The sequence below is a fragment of the Onychomys torridus genome, chromosome 5 (genome assembly GCF_903995425.1).
Source record: "Onychomys torridus chromosome 5, mOncTor1.1, whole genome shotgun sequence".
Classification (NCBI taxonomy): Eukaryota; Metazoa; Chordata; class Mammalia; order Rodentia; family Cricetidae; genus Onychomys; species Onychomys torridus.
In genome coordinates, this window is record NC_050447.1 from 50,572,205 (window position 1) to 50,595,351 (window position 23,147).

At 52.5% G+C, this 23,147-nt stretch overlaps 3 protein-coding genes across 5 annotated transcripts in view; 1 reads left to right on the forward strand and 2 right to left on the reverse strand.

Moving 5' to 3' along the window:
* The first annotated feature begins 2,887 nt into the window (after positions 1–2,887).
* Cdt1 (chromatin licensing and DNA replication factor 1) lies at positions 2,888–8,093 on the forward strand. The gene is made up of 10 exons (XM_036188281.1): positions 2,888–3,680; positions 4,182–4,322; positions 4,398–4,549; positions 5,047–5,244; positions 5,337–5,482; positions 5,621–5,721; positions 6,149–6,337; positions 6,664–6,816; positions 6,897–7,098; positions 7,500–8,093. The coding sequence occupies exons 1-10, from the start codon at positions 3,465–3,467 to the stop codon at positions 7,658–7,660; spliced, it is 1,659 nt and encodes a 552-aa protein (XP_036044174.1). The 5' UTR covers positions 2,888–3,464; the 3' UTR covers positions 7,661–8,093.
* Positions 8,094–8,626: 533 nt separating this feature from the next.
* Positions 8,627–11,487, reverse strand: Aprt (adenine phosphoribosyltransferase). Its single transcript, XM_036188068.1, has 5 exons — positions 10,668–11,487; positions 10,431–10,537; positions 9,326–9,459; positions 9,110–9,188; positions 8,627–8,998 (listed from the first exon to the last, which is right to left on the reverse strand). The coding sequence occupies exons 1-5, from the start codon at positions 10,745–10,747 to the stop codon at positions 8,856–8,858; spliced, it is 543 nt and encodes a 180-aa protein (XP_036043961.1). The 5' UTR covers positions 10,748–11,487; the 3' UTR covers positions 8,627–8,855.
* A 1,058-nt stretch (positions 11,488–12,545) lies between these two features.
* Galns (galactosamine (N-acetyl)-6-sulfatase) overlaps positions 12,546–23,147 on the reverse strand; it is a 37,451-nt gene continuing 26,849 nt past the window's right edge. For 2 of the 3 annotated variants that reach the window (XM_036187019.1, XM_036187020.1), the window contains 3 exons: positions 19,096–19,217; positions 15,083–15,200; positions 12,546–13,431 (listed from right to left, as the gene is read on the reverse strand). In XM_036187019.1, the coding sequence (XP_036042912.1) occupies positions 13,345–13,431; positions 15,083–15,200; positions 19,096–19,217 (327 nt within the window). In that variant the 3' untranslated portion in view covers positions 12,546–13,344. Of the gene's footprint in view, positions 13,432–15,082; positions 15,201–19,037; positions 19,218–23,147 lie in introns of those variants that run through there. The other variant, XR_004944970.1, reaches the window with a different exon arrangement.

A 23,147-nucleotide genomic window follows, 5' to 3' on the forward strand; every position in this document is an offset into this window, starting at 1 on the left:
TAGCCCTCTCCCCATCTGATACGTCCTGAACCAAGTGTGAGAAGAGGGCTTTGTCAACAGCTCCTCCTCCCCCGGGTCCTGCAGGAACCTTGCCGTGAAGCAGCTTCCATCAGACCAGACGCCCTGGTGCTGCCTAGGAGACTGAATCTTGGAGGGAGAAGCAACTGCTGGTGTCGCTCAACCTGTGGCCAGCGGCAGCATCTTCTCCGTGGATCCTGCTCTAGCTCATCCAAAATGGATTCCAAGGTGGTCTGGCAGACAGGGAGCCAAGCACAGATCAATCCTGGCTAAGACCCAAGTGCCTTCATTGAAGGTGAAAGCTGCCTGCCTCTACGTGGCCTCAAACCTTGAGTTAAAAGCCAAGACCACAAAAAGCTCCTCCGTGGCTGCAGGTGACTCACAGATCCTCAGCAGGTCCCCGAGGGGTTCCACGTTGGACCAGCCATCTGTTACAGTTTCCTGTCTGGGAGTGTGAAGGAGAGCAGCAGATCAAGAGCTGGAAGAGGGAGGAGAGAAGGTCCGGTGCCCTGGCTCACCAGCCGTATGCCTGGAGCCTCGGCTTCTTCATCTGCACATCGGTATGACCTAGGGAAGCACTTTGAGTGAGTCAGAGAAGGCACGCCAACAACAGGAAGCAGGGCTGTCTTCAGCAAACCTGGACAGAAGCCATTCTCTTTCATGAAACAAAGTTGAAGCCAGTGCAATGGTGCGGCACGGTCACACTTTCTTGTCCCTGTTCCTCGTGGATGGCACTGGGATGTAACCCAAGAGCAGAGCTGCAGCTGTTTATTCTGTGCCTGTATTGAGGTTGGAGCTTGGCAAGGCTCAGGGAACCACAGTGGGTTCTAGGGAAGTTAGGCAAGGCCAGTGTTAGGATCTTGCCCTCACTCGCCCACACACGCAGCTTGGGGTCTTACATCTTACATCAGCAGCAGGTGCTGGCAACTCTGTACCTGCCTGAAAAAGCCGGACGTGGACCCCCACCCTCTCTGTGTGGTCTCTCTCTGTTCCCGCCATCTTTCCTTTCTCTCCAGGCCTGGCTCTCCTCCCTCCTATCCCCTACTTCTTCCTAATAAAGCTCTTTGTAACTCTGGTAGCTGTGGCCATGGCCCGTGACTTTTCCTCTGGTAACCAGCGCCACAACCAGCGCCATGTATCATAACCATCAGCCAGAACATGGCTATCATCAATACCGAGGACCTATGGCAACTCTAACCATCCTCAGGTGGTGAGAAAAAACAATGATGGTCTTGATGATGATGATGATGATGGTGAAAGTGGTGATGACTTACTTTCTCCGTTGTTGTAACAAAATACCCATCAAAAGCAACTTAACAGGATTGAGAATCACCATGGACACACACCTTTGGGTGTGTCTCTGAGCGTGTTTCCAAAAGGGTTTCACTGAGGAGGAAGGACCCAGCCTGAGTGTGGGGGGTCACCACTGTATGGACTAAATGAAAAGAAAACCGAGCATCAGTGTTCACTGCCCCTGACTCTGGCGCCCCGCACCCAGCCGCTTCTTGTTCCTGCCGTCATGCTTTCTCTGCCTTGACGAACTGTATCGTCACACCACAGGCTAGAAAACAAACTCTCCCCTCATCAAGTGGCTTTAATCAAGCCTCATGTGGATTGTTTTTGGTTTTTTTGTTTTAAAAAAAAAAGGGGGTGAGGGGGTCTCTCTATGCAGCTCTGGCTGACATGGAACCTGGTCTATGGAGCGAGTTCCAGGACAGCCATGGCTGTTGCACTCACTCCGTAGACCAGCTTCCATGTCAGCCAGAGCTGCATAGAGAGACCCCCTCCCCCGCTTTTAGAAAACAAGGGGGGGGGGTTTGGGGATTTAGCTCAGTGGTAGAGCCCTGGGTTCGATCCTCAGCTAAAATAAATAAATAAATAAATAAAAACAAGAGAGGAAGGAAGGTAGAAAGGAGGGAAGATCAATCCCTCATGGACATGCCCAGAGGCATGGTGACTCTAAATCCAGCCAAGCTGATGATGAAGAGTAACCCTCACAGTTCAGATGGTCGAGTGCTATTGCCTTGTATGTATAATGCCTTGGGTCCCATTCCTTATCACTGCAAAACCAAAACCAAGGGAACCTATTCCAAAACACCCGAGTTGCTGTGCCTGGAGTTACACCTGTTTGCTTGCTGTCTTACCTTGAGAGAGGCCACTAGCACACAGGGTGGTAGGTAGTTCCTATCCGCAGATCATTCTCTAATCCTAGGAGAACATTTGATTGGCTCAACCACGCATCACTTATCTAATCAGCTGTGGCCAGGAGGCAGCTGGCTTTGTCCTGTCACTGAGGCAAATCAAGACTTTCTGAGGGGCTCCAATGCTGAGTCATCCCAAAGACCTACTTTCCAGGGGTGGCCATACAAATGTAGAATGGTTACTATGGCTGTTCCTAAGCATCCAGAACGTTGGCTGTAAGGCTCCAGGGCATACCACATTCATACTGAACTCATGAGTTGAGAGCACCAAGTCTCGAAACTCTCGCTACTTCTAACTAAGTCCCGGCCCTTCATCCCACAGCAGCAGATGCATTTTAGACTGATGCTCTGGACTATACAAGCCCCCACCTCCTGGGAACTATCTTTCGGTCCTTACAGCTAACCAGGTCTCCCAGGTCCTGTTTCAGCGCTGTCCCCTCCCTTCATGCCCTCCCTCCTCCCTGGGAGCCACCTTTGCCTAAGACGGGCATGGCTATTCCCTCCAGGAGTGTTGGGAGCATTGGGTGGCGGTGACTTGAGGAAAACAGGTGATGAGGAAATCAGTCCTTCGGCGTAGCCTTCCTGATTTCCCATGCCTCCAGTCTGCTTCCTGCTCTGGAGCCCCTCCCAGAGCCGGCCTCTGCACTCCATAGCCCGGATGTAGCAAGAGACACGAGATACTTTTGGAGCCTGTTCGGCTGCATGAGCCGTCCAGGATAAATTCATCGCGCGCCTGGGACCAAATATTCAGCAGTTGCTTGTGACTCAGATCCAGCTACTTTACTGGTTTGCGAGACCAGGCTGTTATTCTGCAAACAGCAGCAGGAGTGTCTTCTTTCATCCGATCGCCTCTTTGCCTGGCTAGGAGCCACTGGCTCGTAGCCGCCCCATTTCGTGTTGCGAGAGACGTGGAGTTGAGACCCGTACGCGCCAGAGCCTAGCTAGCGTGCGTAAATGACGGATAGCGCATGTGCTAGGCCGCACGTCTGTGCGCCAGTGGTCAGGAGTCCAAGCTATTCCTGTCCACCCCCACCCCGGGCCGCTCCCTTTCGCGTTTGCTCAATCCAAAGGTGCGGCAGAGGTCCCGCGTGACGCGTGAGCGTCTTGGTGCAGACTAGTGCGCATGCTCTGGAGTATGCACATTTTCCCCCCTCCGAGAACTGCGCTTGATGGTACGACCTGGGCGGGGCGGGGCAGAAGCCGCGAAAACCGCGCGAAATCCGCGGGAACTCGCTTTTTGGCGCCATGGCGCAAAGTCGTGTTACGGATTTCTACGTGCGCCGTCGCCCGAGCCTTACTGCTCCGAGGGCCAAGTCGGCCTGTCTCACCCCGAGCCCCAGTGGGCTTGTGACCCCAGAGTTCACCCGGAGCAGCAGCCGCAAGCGTGCCCGTCCCTCCACCGAACCCAGGAGCGATCAGCCCGCGCCGCCCGCGCGCCGGAGGCTGCGGCTTCCTGGACTGGTGAGGCGCGCGTGGGCCCCCAGAGGACCCCTGGTTAGGAGAGGAAACCCTGGCTATCGGGCACTGAGGCAGGGGACTGGACGCCAGGACTGAAAGGAAGACCATCAGGCTGGCCACTCCTTTCTTTCCTCAGGGGAACCAGCAGCTGCTACAAGAGGGGTCCTGGGCTTGCTGGGAGGCTGCAGCAGGCAGGGGGTGGGGGTGGGTGTTCAGCAAAGAATTGGGCTGGAGTTTCTGAAATAGAAAGAAAACACGAGAGAGTCAGGCCTGGAAGCTGCTTCAAGGAGGAAGAGGCCCAACCAACCAGGTGGATCTTTCCTGTGTCATTAGACGCCTCAATTGACAGGCAATCCCCTAGAGCCTGGCTCCAGCCCTCGGGGTCCAGTGAACTGACAACCTGGTTCTGGCTGTGCAGGCCAGTGCTCTTCCTGCAGAGCAGGTACCCCACCACCATCACCTCACCCCCAGTGTATTATTGATCTGTGGCTTCTTAATTACCAGGACTCCTGCCCCGCTACCCCAGCTGATCCCAGCTCTCCAGATGACACTGGCTCCCCAGTAAGCCCATCTCCTGTCAAGAGAATAAAGATCACCACTGTTTCTGAAGGTCCAGGCCCCGCCACAGCTCAGAAGCAGGACAAGGTAAGGCTGGACTGAAGGTGGGCTGTGGGCAGGGTGATGGGTAACGAGTAGACCTGAGGGCACCTCTATCCCTAGGTCTCCTCGGAGGACTCTGTCTCTGAACTCCAGTCCTGTCTGAGGCGGGCACGAAAGTTGGGAGCCAGGGCTCGGGCCCTGAGGGCCAAAGTCCAGGAGAATGCTGTGGAGACTTGTACACCAGATGCCAAGGTGCCCACAGAGCAACCATGGTGAGTCCTAGTGGGCCACAAGACAAGATCCAGGGGAGGACAGGCTGTTAGGCACTGTAGGGCCTGAGTGGGTGGGTGGTCTGGGTGCTGTGACTTCAGGGGAGACAATTAGCGTGGCCACGAAGCTGGGAGCCAGATTGCCTAGACATATATACACCACATATCTACTCACCAGCACTGTGCCCTTCTCCCCCACCTGAAAAGGACATGGTCACTCCTGCCTTTGGCTCATTCTAAATACTATGGGCAGCTGTGGATGCTGTGCCTGTCCGTGTCTTTATCTGCTTCTCCAAGCTGAGGGTGCTGGGCAGGCGGGTGAGGCAGAGATGGTGTGTGGATACTGTCCTCACGGGCGGCAGCAGATCTACAAGGACTTTGCAAATGGGTAGTTAGTGTTGAGGCTTTGGTTGTAAAGGGCTCTGTTACCTTGTTGTCTGGTGGTGGTGGGGTCACATGGTGTGGTTTGGTGGTCTGATGAGATTGCTTCCCATTGACAGTGTCGAGAAAGTCCCTGCCTACCAGCGCTTCCATGCCCTGGCCCAGCCTGGTCCCCCTGGCCTTATCCTGCCCTACAAGTATCAAGTGCTGGCCGAGATGTTCCGTAGCATGGACACCATCGTGAGCATGCTTCACAATCGATCTGAGACTGTGACCTTTGCTAAAGTCAAGCAAGGCGTCCAGGACATGATGCGCAAGTGAGTGGCGAGGGAGTGTGGGTTTGGTTGCCCTGGGAGTCGGATGCCAGTCTGCATGGTCCTTCTGACCCAGCCCTGTCTTTCTTCTGTAGGCGCTTTGAAGAGCGCAATGTGGGCCAGATCAAAACCGTGTACCCCACATCATATTGCTTCCGCCAGGAAAGCAATGTCCCCACTTTCAAGGACAGCATCAAGAGATCTGATTACCAACTCACCATAGAGCCCTTGCTGGACCGGGGTGAGTCTTTGTCGAGGCCCTGGGTGTGCTCACTAACCTTGGTCTTGGGGGTGAGCATGAGGTGTTGGTATCAGGCCTAGTTTTTGGATTTCAGTTGCAGGTGGGCGGACCTGGGCTCACCATGTTTCCTTCTTACAGAGGCTGGTGGTGGTGCCACACAGCTCACAGCCACGAGCCTCTTACGGCGCAGGCACATCTTCCGACAGAACCTGGTGGAGCGAGTCAAGGAGCATCACAAAGTGAGTGCTGGGGTTTGTGGAGGCCATTGAGCAGGTTCAAGCCCTTCTGTAAGTGGACGGTGGCCTTCTAAGTGCCCTGCTCCCCTTCAGGCTGTCCTGACTTGGCTGCAAATACAAAGGTTTTTCTCTTACTCCCTTGCTGTGGATATCTTAAAATGTGAGGAGGGTTGATTCTGTTGCTGACACCTTCTGTGCTATAGGCTGGAGCTGGGGCAGAGCTGCCTGGAACCCAAAAGCTGGGGGGGGGTCAGGATTTCCTTGAGACCCTGAGAGGGTTCTCGTGTCACTGTCAACCATACCTATATGCTAGGAACACGCCTCTCTATACCTGGCTGTGTACCTAGACAGAGAAAGGCTAAGTTGTTCGTTCACCTGGGTTTTCTTTTTAGCTGGAATTGAGTAGCCCAACGCTCTCCCTTCCCCCCAGGCTTTCCTTGCTTCGTTGAATCCCCCCATGGCCGTGCCTGAAGACCAGCTGACACGCTGGCACCCACGCTTCAATGTGGATGAAGTGCCTGATATTGAACCAGCCGAATTGCCCCAGCCTCCTGTCACGGAGAAGCTCACCACTGCCCAGGAGGTGTTGTCCCGAGCCCGCAGCTTGATGTCACCCAAGGTGAGGCGCTCTAGCCTCTAGAGTTCATCCCTTTCTTCTCAGGGAGTATGGCAGCCTGACCCCAGTGGGTGGAGGTAACGGCTGAGTGCCTCTGGGTTTGTTACCTGATAACTTTCTCAGCTAAGGGCACAGAAATAAGATGTGCCCTGTGTCCTCTCACACTCATGCATACACACATACACACCCTCACCGCAACAGCTCAGCTGGCTGTGTGTATCTGCTGGGACTCCAAGACTAGGGAACTTGGCCTGGAGAGAAAGGGTCCCCTCACAAGGCTGGGGCAGTTAGTTACCATTTGTGACATCTGTCCTGTGCCTACTCTGCAGATGGAGAAGGCCTTGAGTAACCTGGTCCTGCGCTCAGCCGAGCCTAGTAGCCCTGGGTGCTCTAGTCCAGCACTCCCAGCCACCCCACCAGCCACCCCACCAGCAGCCTCTCCCAGTGCCTTGAAGGGTGTGTCCCAAGCCTTGCTGGAGCGCGTAAGTCCCGGGTAATGGGTAGGGGGCCTTGGTGACGAGGGAACCTTGGTAACCATTTGCTGCTGACCCACTTCATGCAGATAAGGGCCAAGGAGGTCCAGAAGCAGCTGGCACAGATGACGCGGTGCCCGGAGCAGGAGCTTCGGCTACGACGGTTAGAGCGCTTGCCAGAGCTGGCCCGTGTGTTGCGTGGTGTCTTTGTGTCTGAGCGCAAGCCAGCGCTCACTATGGAGGTGGTCTGTGCAAGGATGGTGGACAGTTGCAGAGCTGCCCTGAGCCCAGGTTTGTACAGAGCAAGAGAGAGGTGAGGGTGGGCATGGGCATGGTCAAGCAAGCTCACTGTGTCCTTGGCAAGAAGCTGGGGTCCATTTCTGACCAGGGGTAGTTTGCTTGCCCTGGACTTGTAATCCCAGTTCTGCCGCTTAAGGCCTAATCTCTGCTTTCAGGCCTGCTGACCAGGCTCGCAGTATGTGTGTCTTGCCCTTGCTGTTCATTCCCCTGGTGCTTGAGAGCAGTGCCCAGGGACCCCCAGGCCTCTGCTTGGCTCCACTGCACACAGCAGTGGTTAAGCCTTGAGAAAGGCCTGTTGGGGGCAGGGGTGGGAATGTAAGGCACCAGGCTGGCTAAGTGAGCTGAGCAAGTCATCCAGGCCCTGTGCTTAAACCCACAATGCACTTCTGCAGGGGAGATGGAGAAGCATGTGTTGCTCCTATCGGAGTTGCTGCCAGACTGGCTCAGCCTGCATCGCATTCGTACTGACACCTACATCAAGCTGGACAAAGCTGCTGACCTAGCTGGCCTCACCGCCAGGCTGACCCACCAGGTCCACACTGAGGGGCTGTGACCAAGATCTTCACCTGCTGGTCCGTTTCCTTTATCCGTACAACACATCTGAGCTTCCCTCTCTCCATGTCACAGGCCCCAAGGGCCTACTGCCAGTATGGGCAGCAATTGTGCCCATGGGCCTCATAAAGTGTGGGTGTTGGCTTTGGTACCCCAGGCCCAGCACTTGTGTGAGTGTTGGGGAAGTAGACTGGGAGAGCAGAGTATGTTGGACGTCCATCCCACAAACTACTCATCTAGTCAAGGCCCAGATGGAAGCCCTAGGCTAACCTAGCCTGCTCCTCCATATTCGTGATAGCTGTCTTACTTAGAGAGCTTGGACTTCTGGCTAGATTTCACAAGGACAGTGAGTTCTGAATGGCAGAGTGAAATTGGGCCTTCTGTATATAATAAAATCATGTAAATAAAAGTACTACTAAGATTAAACTGACAGGTCACCATAAAATCCCTTTAAATAATGCCCTGCTGTTGTGCCATGTTTTTTTTTATTTGTTTGTTTGTTTGTTTGTTTTTCAAGGAAGGGTTTCTGTAGCTTTGGAGCCTGTCCTGGAGTAGCTCTGTAGACCAGGCTGGCCTCGAACTCAGAGATTCCACTGCCTCTGCCAGGATTATAGGTGTGCGCCACTACCGCCCTGCCTGTGTTTTCTTTTATGACTAGCAAGACCAGGCCAGTAAAAATCCGGGTGAAAGCAATCTTGCTGGGGGTATGGATGAATGGCCGAGCGCTTGTCTGGCATGTGCAAGGCTAGTTCTGTCCTCACAACCTGCTATTGCTGCTCAACAAAACAGGATTTTAAGGTGGTGACTACAATGCCCTCAGGCCACCAAGGAATGGTCCAGAAAACTCACATCAAAGGGAGACTGCTTCCTAGGGGGCTGTGGCTTCTATGCAGAGTTGAGCACCATCTTCCCCCCAACCCCATCATGTCAGCTGTGGAATGGGATCCATGCAAGACAGTGAGCACCATGTGTAACAAAGCTGTTTATTGATCTTGCTGTGTCATAACCTACAATAGTACAGCTCTGCGTCAGGACTCAGCACATACAGAAAGTGCAAGGGCCCAGGTGGTCCATAGGCGTGGTGCCCACGGAAAGGGCAGCTGGTGGCTCACAAAGGTCACTTGGGTGCCAGGGCCGAGCCGCTGTCCAGTCATAGATGCTGGGGGCTGGGGTATAGCAGCTATTCCAGCCCCTGGTCATTCATACTGCAGAAGAGAGAAGAATGGCACAGTCCCTAGCTTCTCTCTGCCCTTCAGCGAGGTCAGCTCCACCAGGCTCACACACTCCACCACCTCGGCCCGCAGCTGGCCCAGCAGCTCGCAGGCCGCACGCATTGTTCCTGGGGGTGAAGGGACAAGGAAAAGAGAAGGTAGGATGGCTCTTGGCTGAGTCAGCACTCCAGATAAGGCTTGTCCCTTTGGAACCTTTTATGCCTTGGAGTGGCTCTTACCTCCAGTGGCCAGGAGATCATCTACAACAACCACTTTCTGCCCAGGTTCTAAGGCGTCTTTCTGGATTTCCAGTTCAGCCTGCAGACAGGAAGCGTTAAATCTAGGAGCTAACATGTAACCACCACCCCTAGCCTTTCCAGGTTTCCTGGTGGTATAAACCTAGCCCTGAGCTCCCACATTTACTATAGACAGCTACCCACTGCCCAACTGATTACCTTGCCATACTCCAGAGCATAGGAGACCGACACTGTAGGGCCCGGCAGCTTTCCGCGCTTCCGGATGAGCACACAGCCCAGCCCCAGCTCCTGAGCTAGGGAAGGGCCAAACAGGAAGCCCCTGGAGTCTAAGCCTGTTAAGGTGAGAGAATAGTATTGGCTGGGAATACTAGGCCTTACTAGCTACAGCTAGAAAGCTGAGGGCTATTGGGCAGCATCCTAGCATTGGGGGTATTATTTGTCTCCTGTACAGCTCAGGGGCACTTATGGTGGCTTTTGCCACCTCTCAAAAAAACATGTGCCCAGGAGCACTCTACAGTACTGGGGTACATGACTCCAGTCCTCTGGGGAGGCCGGAGCTGTAGTGGGGAGAAAGCATGCCCTAATTCCTGGAGCATGGTCAGAGGGTACCAATAAGAAGTGAAATGGGCATCAGTACTGTGGCCCCTGAGCTCTTGCCTGGGCTACCCTTTCTCTGGGGTTCTCACCCTCTGGGACACGTCCAACTTCCCTGGTGGACATTCAGCTACCCTAGGGTGTTTCTGAAGTCCAAGCATGGAGCCTGGTATACGACAGGTGTTGAGCACAAGATTGTGTTGGGGAAGGAGAGAGACTCTGGCAAAGGCCAGAAAGAAACAGCCCCTGAGGCTACCAGGCTCTAGGCCTGCCCAGGCACGCCCCTGTCTGTCCTGAGGCTACCGCATTTTTTAGCATCTAGCTCATTCTAGAAGCTGCCCCTAGCGAGGATGCCCATTTCCAGGTTCCAGGGCCTTCCTCAAAGTTCTCCTGAAACACACACATGCTCCTTACAGTCCTGCTGCCAGGCTGCTAGCCAGACTCATTTCCTAAGGGAGGAAAGGCTGGCCCTGAACAAGGACAGAGCAGAGTTTATCTTTAGTAGGAACAGGCACTGAGGGCGGAAGTCAGAGGACCTAGCAGGGGTAGGAGACGTAGTAGTCATCCAGGGTCAACACCGGACTGACAAGGAGGAAGAGGGTGCTAAAGGAGGGTCAGGGTGGGTGTGGGGTTGGCTGTGGGTGACACGAAGGGAAAAAGGGAGGGCCTAGATAGTGGGGGACCAGCAAGGCCTAGCATGGCCACTTGCCTGCGATGTAGTCGATCTTGCCGCCATGCGTGGACTTAAGGTGATTGGCCAGGAGGCGGATGGAAGCTCGGAAGGAGTCGGGGTCCTTCAGGAGGGGCGAGATATCCCTGGGAACAAGGACAGACTGGTGACCGGGGAAGGCGGGGAGGAGGCCCGGCAATATCCCCGAGACTGCCCAGGCGCCTGCGCCAAGAGCTGAGCGCTGGGCGCCAACGCCTCGCGGGCTCGTGACCGCACCTGAACAGCACGCCGGGGATGGGGAAGTCCGGGAAACTGCGGATGCGCTGCGCCACTAGCTGCAACTCAGGCTCCGCCATATCCGCGTGCACTCAAGAGAAAGGGCGGAGGGGTGTCAGCAGGCTAGGGTTAAACTAGTCCCTGGAACAAGGGCGGGGCATCCTTGGTGGGCGGGGTGTCCTTAGGGAGAGGTCCAGCAGGAGGGGCGGGACTAGGAGGGGGCGGGCCTCTGGGGGAGTAGGTTAGGGGGCTGGTGGCCTCTTGCAGGAAGTAGCAATTTTGCTCGAACCCTAGGTGACGTCAAACTGGAAATCTAGGGTTATTTCTGGTGGAAAAAGGATACGCGCCTTGGTACCCTTTTTGGGTTCTGGCTCCCGCACTTTTTCAGTCCCGCTTCTCCCAGGGCCAGCCTTCTGGACCTGGAGGGGCCGGTGCGGATGTTGCCACAGTCCCTTTGCTCTGACACACAGTGCGCAGAGCGAAGGGATTGAAATTCAGCCCCTGCTTTCCGGGAATTAGCCAGGAAGGGAGCTGGTGGATAGTTTCGAGTACAGAGGTGCGCGTGCATTGAGTATGGCCTGAAGTGGAGAGGGAAAGCAGGGTAGCACGTCGGGGTGGGGGTTCTTACCTCGAGGCCACAGACCCTCCTGGGCATCTGCAAGAAGATGTACCCTCTTCTTTTGGGGGAGAGGAACCGAAGATCTGGATAGCCAAGGACAGAGCGGGATCTACCTGCCCAGATACAAGACTGTCCTCCGAGTATAATAGCCATTATCATCTTCAGTGTGGTATAGTGAATAAATACCCCCCCAATAAAACTTATCTGGGGATCAGAGGACAGAGCTAGCCACTAGAGTACACACAGAGGCCAGACAGTGGTGGCACACACCCTTAATCCTAGCATTCCGGAGGCAAAGATCTGTCTGGATCTCTGTGAGTTCAAGGCCACACTGGGAACAGAGCCAGGCAGTGGTGGCACACACCTTTAATCCCAGCACTTGAGATCTCATGCCTTTGCTTGGGAAGCACATATGCCTTTAACCCAGGAAGTAATATGGCAGGACCCAGAAAGGTATATAAGGCATGAGGAAACAGGAACTTGCTCTCTTTCAGTGGAGGATTTTGTAGGGGTAAGAACTAGTGGCTTGCTCTCTGCCTCTCTGATCTTTCAGCTTTTACCCCAATATCTAGCTCTGGGTTTTTTATTAATAAGACCTTTTAAGATTCATGTTACAGTGTGGTTGTAATTACTCAAAAGAAATCCTACAGATTGGGCCTATGTCCTGTCAAAGGAGAGGGTGTAAGAAAGGTCTAATAGATTCCAACCATTCCTTTCCTCACCCCCCACCTCCCTGCCTGGGGCAATTCTTCTATCTGTGGTAGTCTCTGGAGATGCTAGAGTATCCGGGTGGAAGGTTAACTGAAGGGAGGCTCCACTATGCATCTATAGGGAAGTTGTCATCCATGCTGGGTTGAGACTTTTCAGTTAGGATGATGGAGCTGCTTTGGGGTCATCTGTGCTCCTGCAAGCAGTGAACTCATTAGATGCAACTGTTACTTTGGTCTGTCGTTGGTATTCTCTCTGAGACATATAGATGTTTATGTCTCTCCAGGGGAGGTTCATGCAACAGGTACATGGGACATCTAACATACAATGTCTCCCATCATCTCTATTTTAAAAACCAGGATAGGTGGGCATGGTGGCACAAGCTTTTAATCTCAGCACTCAGGAGGCAGAGGCAGACAGATTTCTGAGTTCAAGGCCAGCCTGGTCTACTGAGCGAGTTCCAGGACAGCCAAATCTACACCACAAAGAAACCCTTGGCTCAAAAAACCAAGAGAGAGAAAGAAAGAAAGAACAAAAGAAAGAAAGAAAGAAAGAAAGAGAGAAAGAAAGAGAATAATAGAGCTAACACACCTCCTATTTCCTTTATTGGTCTCTCAATCTCTCTTCGTTATCATTTTCCAACCTTTACAATTCAGCTTTGGCACTACAATCATTGCAGAGATGTGAAAACTTGTTCATGATGGACAGACAGCTCCCATGAGCTTTCTGGGAAGGGGTTTTGGAGATTATATCTTGTAGCCTGCATGTGACTGATGGCAGGTACTGCAGAAATGGACCCATAGTGTGCTGAGCCAGAGCCAGAAACTTAGGCTGTCGCCTTCCTGTCTTGATGGAGCAGTAACAACACCTTGGGCTTGGTGATGTGACATCTTTGTCTCTTGTTTGCAGCCAGTGGGAAAAGAGGGAGAGTAACCCAAGGGAGTTGACATGGGGGTAAGGACTGATGGCCAGGCACATGGTGGCTCCATGGCATAGCACTGAAATCTCCACCTCTGTCTAAAGCACCAGCATTGAAATATATGCAGAAACAGTGAGAAGGCAAAGTGACAGCCCTGCAGACCCTGGGCTGGAGCTCTGGGTCATGGTCAAGGGCAGCAGGGCAGTAAGAACTGCTTCTTTTTCAATAGCCAGTTGGGAAGATGGGCTGCAGTGCCAGAGTGGACTCCAGGGCCAGGTCTCCAGTATACAGTCTTGGAACCTTGCTACTGGTTGCAGAGGCCATCCAACCAGTGGTGGGTGAGCAGAGGGCAGCTGGTCTCTTTCGTCCATCAGTCCCAAGGCCAAAGCCTTCCGGACACTTGCAGGGCTGACTGGAGATTCTAGTCTTGGCTAATGGGGCCAGGAGCACTTCTCAGGGACAGATTCAGGAGGTGTCAGACACTTCCCTAACTTTTGACAGCCTGGGGGTGCCCAATTCTAGAAAATGAAATTTAAGGAAATAAACTGTAGTTATTCAGACTTGTCTGGGCACAATCAACAAGATGTGGACCTCCCGCCTCACCCACCCACTTGGCTGTAGTGCAGAGACACCGCTATCTGCATGCCTTCCAGAAGCTGGGAATGTGGAGCCCCAGGACCTTCTTCAAGCAGCAGCTCTGGCTCTGCAGAAAAGGAGGTTGGTGGGGCTGGCTGGAAAGCACGTAGTAAGGAAAGCGAGGCCCAGTAAGGGAAACCTCAGGGCAGAGCCACCCAACTGCTATATCTCAGGCAGCTTCCAAGTGCGGGAAGCCAGGAAAAGAGGCTGCTTTTCTACCGACTCCCTGGTAGACAGACAGGGAGAGGGGCCATGTCTGGGTGATATAGATGGTGAATTTCCACGATGGCCAGCTTCTTCCTCCCCCTCCTGCCTTGTCACAAAAGCCTGGCAGCTTAAGAATGAGCTTTGTAGACTTCTGTCCCCCACCAGCAGGCTCCCCACTTAGGGACTGGCTCAACCAGTTCAAGGCCTGCTCATGACACTCCACACATCAGTTCTGGGCCTATCACTCACCCACCCTAGTTTTCTTCAAACTGACCAACCCTAAACTAGGGGAGGAGAACCTTGCAGAGACTTTAAAACCCCAGCCCTCAGGAAGAGACTGGATTTTTTGCTTCACAGAGGGTTTGTTGTTCTCCATGTCTGCTACATGTGTGTGTTTCCTCACCCCCAATAAATGCCTTCCTTCAACCACTGATTCCGTGTGCTGCTTGATCTTCCTCGGATGCTACCTGCTGCATTCCAGACTTTTAATTATTTGATTGGCAGAGAAAATGAACTTGATCCAAACCCTAGACTGTGTCACAGCAGCTTGTTAGGAAAAGACCCAAATTCTCCCCTAAGGCCACTCACTGGACTAAGCCTATGCTACAGAGCAGCTGCAGACAGAATGGGAACAGCAATGCCCCACCATGAGGACACTCAAGCTCTTGAGGCCCCAGAAACCTGGTAGTCCTAAGGAACTCCTGAACTAGCACTATCATTTAGAGGTCAGAACACTAGCATGGTAGGGACTGTCTCCTGAGCCAGACTGCTGCCGTCCTCAGGAGTTTAGCTGGGCTTGCTTGCAAAACATCATGACAGCTTGGTTTGTTGACTACCGACTTTCCTTAAGGACCACCAGGAGAATCATGGGACTCTCACCTGAGTATCCAGCCACCCCTCCTAGTCAGTTGCATGCAATTCTGCCCTAATTGCAAGCAGCCTTAGGGGATTGGGGAGGGGCTAGAGTATACAGGGGAGCTCTAGCTACACAGCAATGGGGGAGTCATCTTTGCTGGGTATAGACCTTCCAGTATGGCTGCTTTAAGTAACCCACCTCCCCTTCCATGTTCCTGCCGGACCCAGCCCAGTCCTGAACAAGGATACTCACCCTCCAACAATCCTAAACATTAGTGGGATGTTGTGCCTTTCCCTCCTATACTGCCCAGAACAGTGATTTCTACTTTGGTGCCTGAGTACACCTTGCCAGGCTGAGCTGCATGTGTACAGGGAGCCAAGATGTCCCAACATTGGATGAGACCAGTGTCTGGCATGGGTAGCAGTAGCCAAGCACAAGCAAGCCCCAGCATGCACACACAGACCACTCACCATGACAGCCTGGTTACACACATTGAGCTGGGGCTGTCCAGGGACCAAGGACTTCTGGTGCTGCTGGACAACCTGGGTAATCCTGCTAAGGACATCCTGGTATTCATCACTGGCAAAGCTGGAGAGAAGGCGGCTCTGGTTACAATTGTGTCCAAGGACAATCATCTCCTGGCAGGCAGCTTAGGAGGTTCACAGACATTCTAGGACATGAAGTGGTCTAGCCTGGAAAGCCTGAGACCTTGAGCTGTCTCTAGAGGTGGGAAGAGCAAGGATGGCAGTCTGAAGTCAAAGTGGGCTGTGGGCTCCCATGTGGTGACCCTTGAGCCTCCCTAGAGGCTGTGTGTCTGTGAACTGCTCTCCTGTTGTCAGACTCTGCCAGAGGAAGGAAATGAGGGCCTAGGAAGCTGAGCCATGGCAGGGAGTCCTCCTCTGTCACTGCCAGCATGACCTGTGTGTGATGAGAACCCAGGGCTCTGGGTTGGAGACTGGGTCCTGAGGACTGGGGCCTCCCCCTGGGAACCGCCACAGCAGTTGCTACTGTTTTGAAACACATACACATATGATACGTGCTATTTCCTTAGAAAGTCCTGTCTTATGTTGAGAAGGGGTCAGGTACAGATGGAAAGAATGCAGCACACACAGCCCTGAAGTTCCAGCATAGACACCTTCAGAATTTGATTCATTTTTCACTAAGAAGACAGGTTAAAGGAAGCACCATGCAGATAGCACATAACCAACCTCTGGACCATCACCAGCTGGTACTAAAATGAAGCTGCAGGACGTCAATGGGGACCAAGTCTTTCTGCCATCTTACATCATGTTTGCTGTTGCCCACACCACGTGTCCTCAGGGAACTACAAACGAAAACCCATGAGCTGCTACATCCCACGGAACAAGTCTGTCCCTGGGCAGCATGGGGAGGCCATGAGGAGGCAAGGCCCCAGCCCTGGGAAGTGGCTGGTGGTTCCTTAAAGGTTAATGCTAAGAGGAGCATGGTGGCTCACACCTTTAAAGTCAACACTCAGGAGGCAGAGGCAGGCTGATCTCAGTGAGTTTAAGGCCAGCCTGGTCTACATAGTGAGTTCCAAGCCAGGGCTACATAGTAAGACCCTGCCTCAAATAAATAAAAATTGAATGCTAAATTCCCCTCCCAGACAAGACCAATGAAATATATTTTTCTTTTCTGGAGGTGCTAGGGATGGACACACTAGACAAGCACTCTCCATTGAGCTATATATCCAGTCTGTGTCCTGTCCTGTCCCATTCTGTACACTCCCCCTTCACCTGACCATTCCAACAAGGTCCAGCCATACCCCTGTACCACAGCATCTGCTGGACTGTCAGGGAGCCCTTAGCTGGGTGTGAAGCAAACCACAGCACACTGTGGGGTGCGTGGCTCAGCACAACACACACCACTGCTACGTCCCGGCAATGGAGTCAAGTGGGCAGACCCTGGGGCTGTGTACATGCAGGGGGCCAAGCTCAGGCTGCAGATGAATCTCAGATATCTGCAACTCAGGATCTAACAAGACATGGGCAGAGAGAATTCTGCACGTGAACTAAGTCCTCAGATTTCTTCATGTCTCAGGATGACTGGTAAGAAGATGACCACCTGGTCTGTACCCTGCAAGACCCCAACCATCACTGTGACCCCAAGGGAACTGAAGGCCTTCCGAGACTGTACTCCAACCTTGTGCTGGGTCTGGCTGGCCCAATGACAGTAGGGCCACTTCCAGCACAGCAGCCTCCTAGGAAGAGGATGAGGCTCCTGGGACTCAGGTATGGCCTAGTCCAGCTCCTGAAGACTTCAAGGTGGCTGCCAGCACCAGCGCTTTCTGTCCACATAGATGGAGTATCTTGAGACACACATGATGGGGCTGAACTCGTGTTGGTCTGTATCTTCAGAGGCTTGCCTATCCCCACACCCTCCAGCCCTCCCTATGCTATGCCCTCTGTACGCCCTTCTCCTTGTGTGCTGCTGTGTTCATGGCTTGTTAATTCCAAGGCAAGTCCTAGGCATCCCAAAATCCCTGCAGGTTCTGTGGCCAAATATAGCTGTTGTCCCATGGCCAGCTAGTGCTAAGGACTATGTCCCAAGGCTCCTAGTCTGTAACAGTCACCTTGCCATTCAAGAGGCTCAGTGCAGGAAAGCAGCAAGACAGGTGAAGCCCACAGAGTGCCTGCCATGGGGACATTGTCTCCAGAAATTCACCTCTGGCTTTCTTTATGCCCTATCTTGAGAGAGTCATGTCCTTGGGCTAGAAGGTGGCTTTGGGGCAGGGGCTGGGTAGCTGCTGCAGCAGTGGAATTGTGCAGTCTTTACTGAGTCTGGCAGGTGGAGCTCACCTTTAGGAATTGAACAGGCCTAAGGAAGAGGCATCTCAGGATAAGAAATTCCCCAAGGACCCAAACTGCTAGATGTGGATTGTAAATGAAGCAGGGACATCACTGTGACCTTTGAGTTGATCCTGAGGGCATGAGGTGGTGGCCAATCACCAATCACATAGGCATATATATATATATATCTATATATATCTATATATCTATATCTATATCTATCTATATCTATATATCTATATATATCTATATATCTATATCTATATATATATATATATATATATATATCTTGTAGGATAGCAAATCAATCCTGCAGCCCCACCGTCCCTCATTACCAGAGCTCCTATGGTTTGTGACATTTATGTCCTATGGGCCTTGAGGAAATGCCAGTCTCTGCCTGAGGGAAGGGAAAAGGGGGCTCCATACAGCCACAGTTTGGAGGCCAGAGGGTTGAAGTTGGGCACTGCAGGGCCACACTCCCTCTAGAGGACCTTAGAGGCACCTTTCTGCCTGGTCCAACCCCTTGGCTCAGCTTTGCCTTGTCCTTAAGCAGTCTTTCCTCCTTGATGTCTCTGGCCCCTCTTCTCTCAGAATAATGCCCCACCACTATCTAGGATGACCTTATTGTCATCTTGACCGTAACAATATCTACAAGACTGTGTTTCCAAAGTGTTGCCTGAAGACACACAGCTATTTACACGGGATGTGGGAGCAGCCTTAGGGACCTTTTCTGGTGTCTCAAAGTCCTGTTTTATAATCTATTAGCAAGTCAAGGCCTGTCACTCAGCCAGAGGCTATGCTTTTCAATCTGCAGAAATGCTGTAGGACACAGGACTTGTATTCCGGGACCCCAGGCACCAACCATCCTGCTAAGGGAGCAGTGTTAGCCTCCTGGGGAGAGCCGGAGTGAGTTGGGCCAAAGTCGGCTGAGGAGCTCTAGTAGATTTAGACTTTGGTGGATGTGATGCCAGTCACTGTGTGTGCAGTGACTTTCAAGTCTTACTGAGAAAGGGGAAGGCAGGAGGGGTGTCCTTGAACCCTGCAGTGGTCATTTAACTCACCAGGATTAGTCACTGTGGGTAGCCAGGAATAACGACTCTGGAGTTCAAGGACTCCTGCCTAGTGGGGACCACTAGGCAGCCCTCGGCTCCAGGATCCTGGCCGTCACCTGAAGCACTTTACTCCAGAGTCTAGGATCATATCCCTGGACAGCCTCTCTCTCAGTCTTTTCCTCCAGTCAGTCCCTGGGCTAGGCAGTGGGGATAGATGTATCCTAAGCCTGGATCCCTCACTCGTGCCCTTGGCCATCCCTGAAGGTAGCTCAGAGTATAGGACCCATTGCTGGGGGGTGTTAGTGGATGGAACCTAGAAGGGGCAGAGATGGGAAGCAACCAGGAAAGGGAAGCAGGAAGAGGGCTCCCAGAGAGCAAGACAGCCATGGTCCAAGGTGGAGACGTAGGTTTCTGGGAATTGATGGGTTCAACGTCGGCCTTGGATGAGTGCCAGGGGTTCTGGTTCCATCCCTCTGTGTGGTTCACATCCTCACAAAGGCATACATTCCCTCTGAGACCAGAGGAGTAACTCCATGGAAGACAGAGCACCCAGACATGGTTCTCACCTTTGGCCTGTCTGGCCATTGTCTCCTCTGGAGCATGGAGACCCTGCCCCTGCCTCACCTGAGTGGGAATCTCTCCCCTGGGTCACGTCCCAGGTGGAAGATCAGGGGTAGCTCCGTGTGTTCTTCCTGGGTATGGGTTGTGACTCCTGAGACATTCTGACCGGGACAGAAGTCAATGCCCTGCAACGACAGGTATAGAGCCCAACTGAAGACCCCAGGGCCGGAGCCCATGCTGAAAGAGATGCCCTACTGTCCTGTTCCTCACATCCACCATACCCTGTACCTTCTAGCACCAGAGCTTTCCACCCACATAGATGGAGTGCTGCAGTGTTCACTGATGAACAAACATGAGTCAGGTAGAGTATGGCCATCCAGCTGAAGGGAAAAGCTTCAGGAGGTAGAAGTAGGGCTATCATGAGTTTGTAGTCAGCCTGGGCTCATGAGACCCTACCTCAAAACAAAACGAAACAGTCTGGGCAGTCCCACATCTTGACTATGACCAGTGGCTCAGAAGAGAGCTCCTGAGCTCCATAAAGCCCTCTCTCAGTGTGTGGCCAGGGAGAACAGTGGACTTCTTAGAAGGGGATGGATGAGTCACTAGATCAGGAGAAAAAAAGAACCTTTTGCCTGAAAGCCAAGAGAACATGTAGATAGACAGACCCAGAGCTGAACGTGGAAGCTGAAGGAAAGGGACAAAACAGCCGTGACCGACAGACTCAAGAGAAGGCACAGACTGTAAATAACCACCATTTCTGCGTTCAGAAGCAGAGGGAAGGCTGACTGTGTACTCAGGTAGCATGGAGCATTTCTGTATTCAGAAGCAGAGGGAAGGCTGACTGTGTACTCAGGTAGCATGGAGCCAGCCTCTGAAGCTTCTTCTCAGGTAGCGTGGCTGCTGAAGCTCTCTCTCCTAGGTACGGCCTGATTCCACTATGAAGGTTCATGTGTGCAAGCTTGTCCTTTGTCTTTGACCCCCTCCCCTCCCAGATCGCTCTGGTTACTACTGATGGGGAATGTCCCCAATCAAGCCTCCAACAGTCCCAGACAGAACTGTGAGGCAGGAGCTCACACTAAGTACCATGATTCAGGTGCCCTTGTATCAGCCATGTTGCCAGTGGGAGACTACACTGTAGGGTTTGTTTACATTAGAAATGGTGGCTGGGCTGGAAAGTGCAATGCAGTGCATGCAGTTCACTAAGCAAATGTCTCTAAGACCCTGTGATGGTGCAGCAGTTTAGTCTTTAAAGCGGGGAGGCTGTAGACTATGAAGTTCCGTTTGCACTGAGCTGTAGAGACAAGGTGGGGGATGGAAGGACAGGCTACCTTCCAATTAACGTGGGTTCCAGAATCTGGACCTCCTGGAGCACCCTGCCAGGGGACAAACAAACAGTGCATGGCAGGGAACCACCACAGTTAGCGGGAAAATGTTAAGCAGTGGAGAAGTATCCAAGTCTAGATGGAACACATAAATTATAATTTGGATGCAAATCAAATAAGCTATTTAATTAAGAGCCCACTAATTGGTCTAGGATTTCTCTTACAGCTGGGGTTGTCTGAGCACCTCACCCTCAGGGCACTGGCAGGGAAGCCAGCCTGCTGTACATTATACTTTATCTTCCCCAAAGAGCTAGACTCTGGCCTGGCTCTGGATGCACAGGGGACAGGCAGACTGCTAGAAATCAAACACTGATTTTGGAGAGATGGTGAAGGGCACAAACCCTCTGGTTGACTCACTCTCCTGGGACAGTGAAAGTTCAGGTGTTGTAGCAGCCAAGGACTCCATTTTAGGTCTGAAGCTAGTTCAGTAAGCAACCTGAGGCTGTTAAGACACTGCCAGGAATTCCAGGAACAACAGACCTGGGATGTTCTCACACCTGCAGCTCACATCAGCAGGGACAGATGGTGACTTTTTGCCTTTAAAAACATCCCTCCCCTTTTAGCTGGGCTTCAGTTCTAAATCAGACCATGGGAACTCAGGACAGCTGCAGTTTAATTAAGTAAAAAAAAAAAAAAAGTCACCTGATTTAAAAAAAAAAAAAAAAAAAGGTCTGATGATGTGGTGGTAACACACACCTTTAATCCTAGCACTTGGGAGGGAAGCAGAGGCAGGCAGATCTCTGAGTTTGACCTGATCTCTGAGTTTGAGGTCACTGTGGTCACAGAGTGAGTTCTAGGACTGCTAGGGCTACACAGAGAAACCCTGTCTCAGAAAAACAAAAACAACAACACACACACACCCAAAAAACCCAAAAAACAAAAAAAAAACCCCGGCTCCTAATGAGTCTGGCATCCTTGTCCATTTCTGTATTTTCTCCTCACCTCCCACCAGGCCTGGCTGGTTTCTAGCACTGGGAAGGGATGTTAAGGCCTCCACCAAAGGGCAGGGCCTACTTGGTACTGCACTGAGGACCTGCCTATCAGTCTATATGGATAGTCATACTAAGAAATCCTGGGTTCCACTGGTCCTAGGCCCAGATAGGGAGTGGAACGGGCTAGCCTCTTAAGTGACCTGGAGTAGAGTATGCAGGCTATAATACCCTCAGGCCTGGCCTTTAGAATAAATGTGGGTCTAAGGTACAGAGTGACCGTAGTGAGACAGCTATGTAGCCTCTAGATAAATGTTCTCCCAATGTGTTTGCCATCAGGAGGGAACAGTGAGCAGATCCATGATTCCCAACCCTGGGACTTGTGATCTGTGCCCATGGGCAGCTCAGATGACATGAATTTGTCATCTTACGTGGGATTCCTCCTCAGCTTCAAAACAGCCTTGTGGAGACCCTAGCATTTGAAATAAGAGCAGCGTGTCCTCATACAAAGGGTATAGAGGAGCTTGTGAAGGCATGATGCCTCCACAGGCTGACCTGCAAAACCATGCAGGTGACGTAAGGCCAAGAAACCAGGACCCATGTCAGTGACACAGGGCCATGAGTGCTTGGGTCTATCAGGTAAACCCAAGGTGGATCTAGCTCTTCTGGGCCTGGCTGTGACTTTTAGCAGGTGACCCACTGTATAGACCTTGGGCCTTTAGGTAACATGGGCCTCTCAGGTTAAGATTAAGAGGGTGGGACTGATGGACATTGGAGTAGCCATGGTCTAGGCTGTCCCATCCAGGCTCCAGGATGACTTTCTTTTTAGACCAGATTCCAGTAAGAGACCAACTTTCAACTATCTAACCTTGAACCATGAGAAATGAGACCCTGAGACCTGAGCTCTTTGGAATCATTGTCTCACAATGGGGAGAGATTCTGTTAATAGCAAGGGCTATGCACATTTCAAATGTCACATGTTCTCAGAAGCTAAAAGATATGAAAACCTATGCCAACACAGGCTCCCTCACAGGAGACTCAGAACATGGAAGATGCGTGTTCCTTTCTGTTCTGGTGGAAGCGCCACCTCAACTCCCCTCCCCCATCTCTTTCCCCAAACCCGCCCCCTTAAAGCACCAAGCTCTCCATTGAACTCAGGCTATCTTGGCCCTCCCTTCTCCTTCTCCTTTTCCTCATTGCCCTTACCCACCTTCAGGCCACCCCACACTCTCCTACAGGTCTGAGCCCTTTAAGGCTCCTTTATGGAAGGCCCTTCCTCCTTAATCACCACCTCCCGGCCCATGCTCCACCACTGGCTGGGTACCTCCCCTACCTCTCCCTTCTGAGGTCCTGTCTTCCTTCACATGCTCACAGCTATCTCCCTACCTCCATGCCAAAAGACCCAACTGTCCCTGAGCCTGTCCCACTCTCTCCAGGGGACAGAGTACTCCTCAAACAGCTAGCTCCTAAGTCTCTTGAGCCCCAGTGGACAGGACTGTAATCTTCACCACCCCCTCAGCTGCCAAGCTCCTGGGATATCCATGCTGGTACCATCTCTCCAGGCTCAAGTGGGCACCTATTCAGGATAGATGGTCTGTCCAGCAGCTGGGACCCTCCACCCTCTGGTTTTCCAAGACGTCCCAGTGAAGGGCCATCTGCTCCTCTGCCCTGTGCACTCATCTTTGCAGTACAGCTAGGGCAGATGTTAATATATTTTTTCCTAGCAATTTGCCTTCTCTTGCTTCCTCAAGAAACAGATGCCTGAGGTATCCAGGATGACAATTAACTGGACGTTCCTTCACTC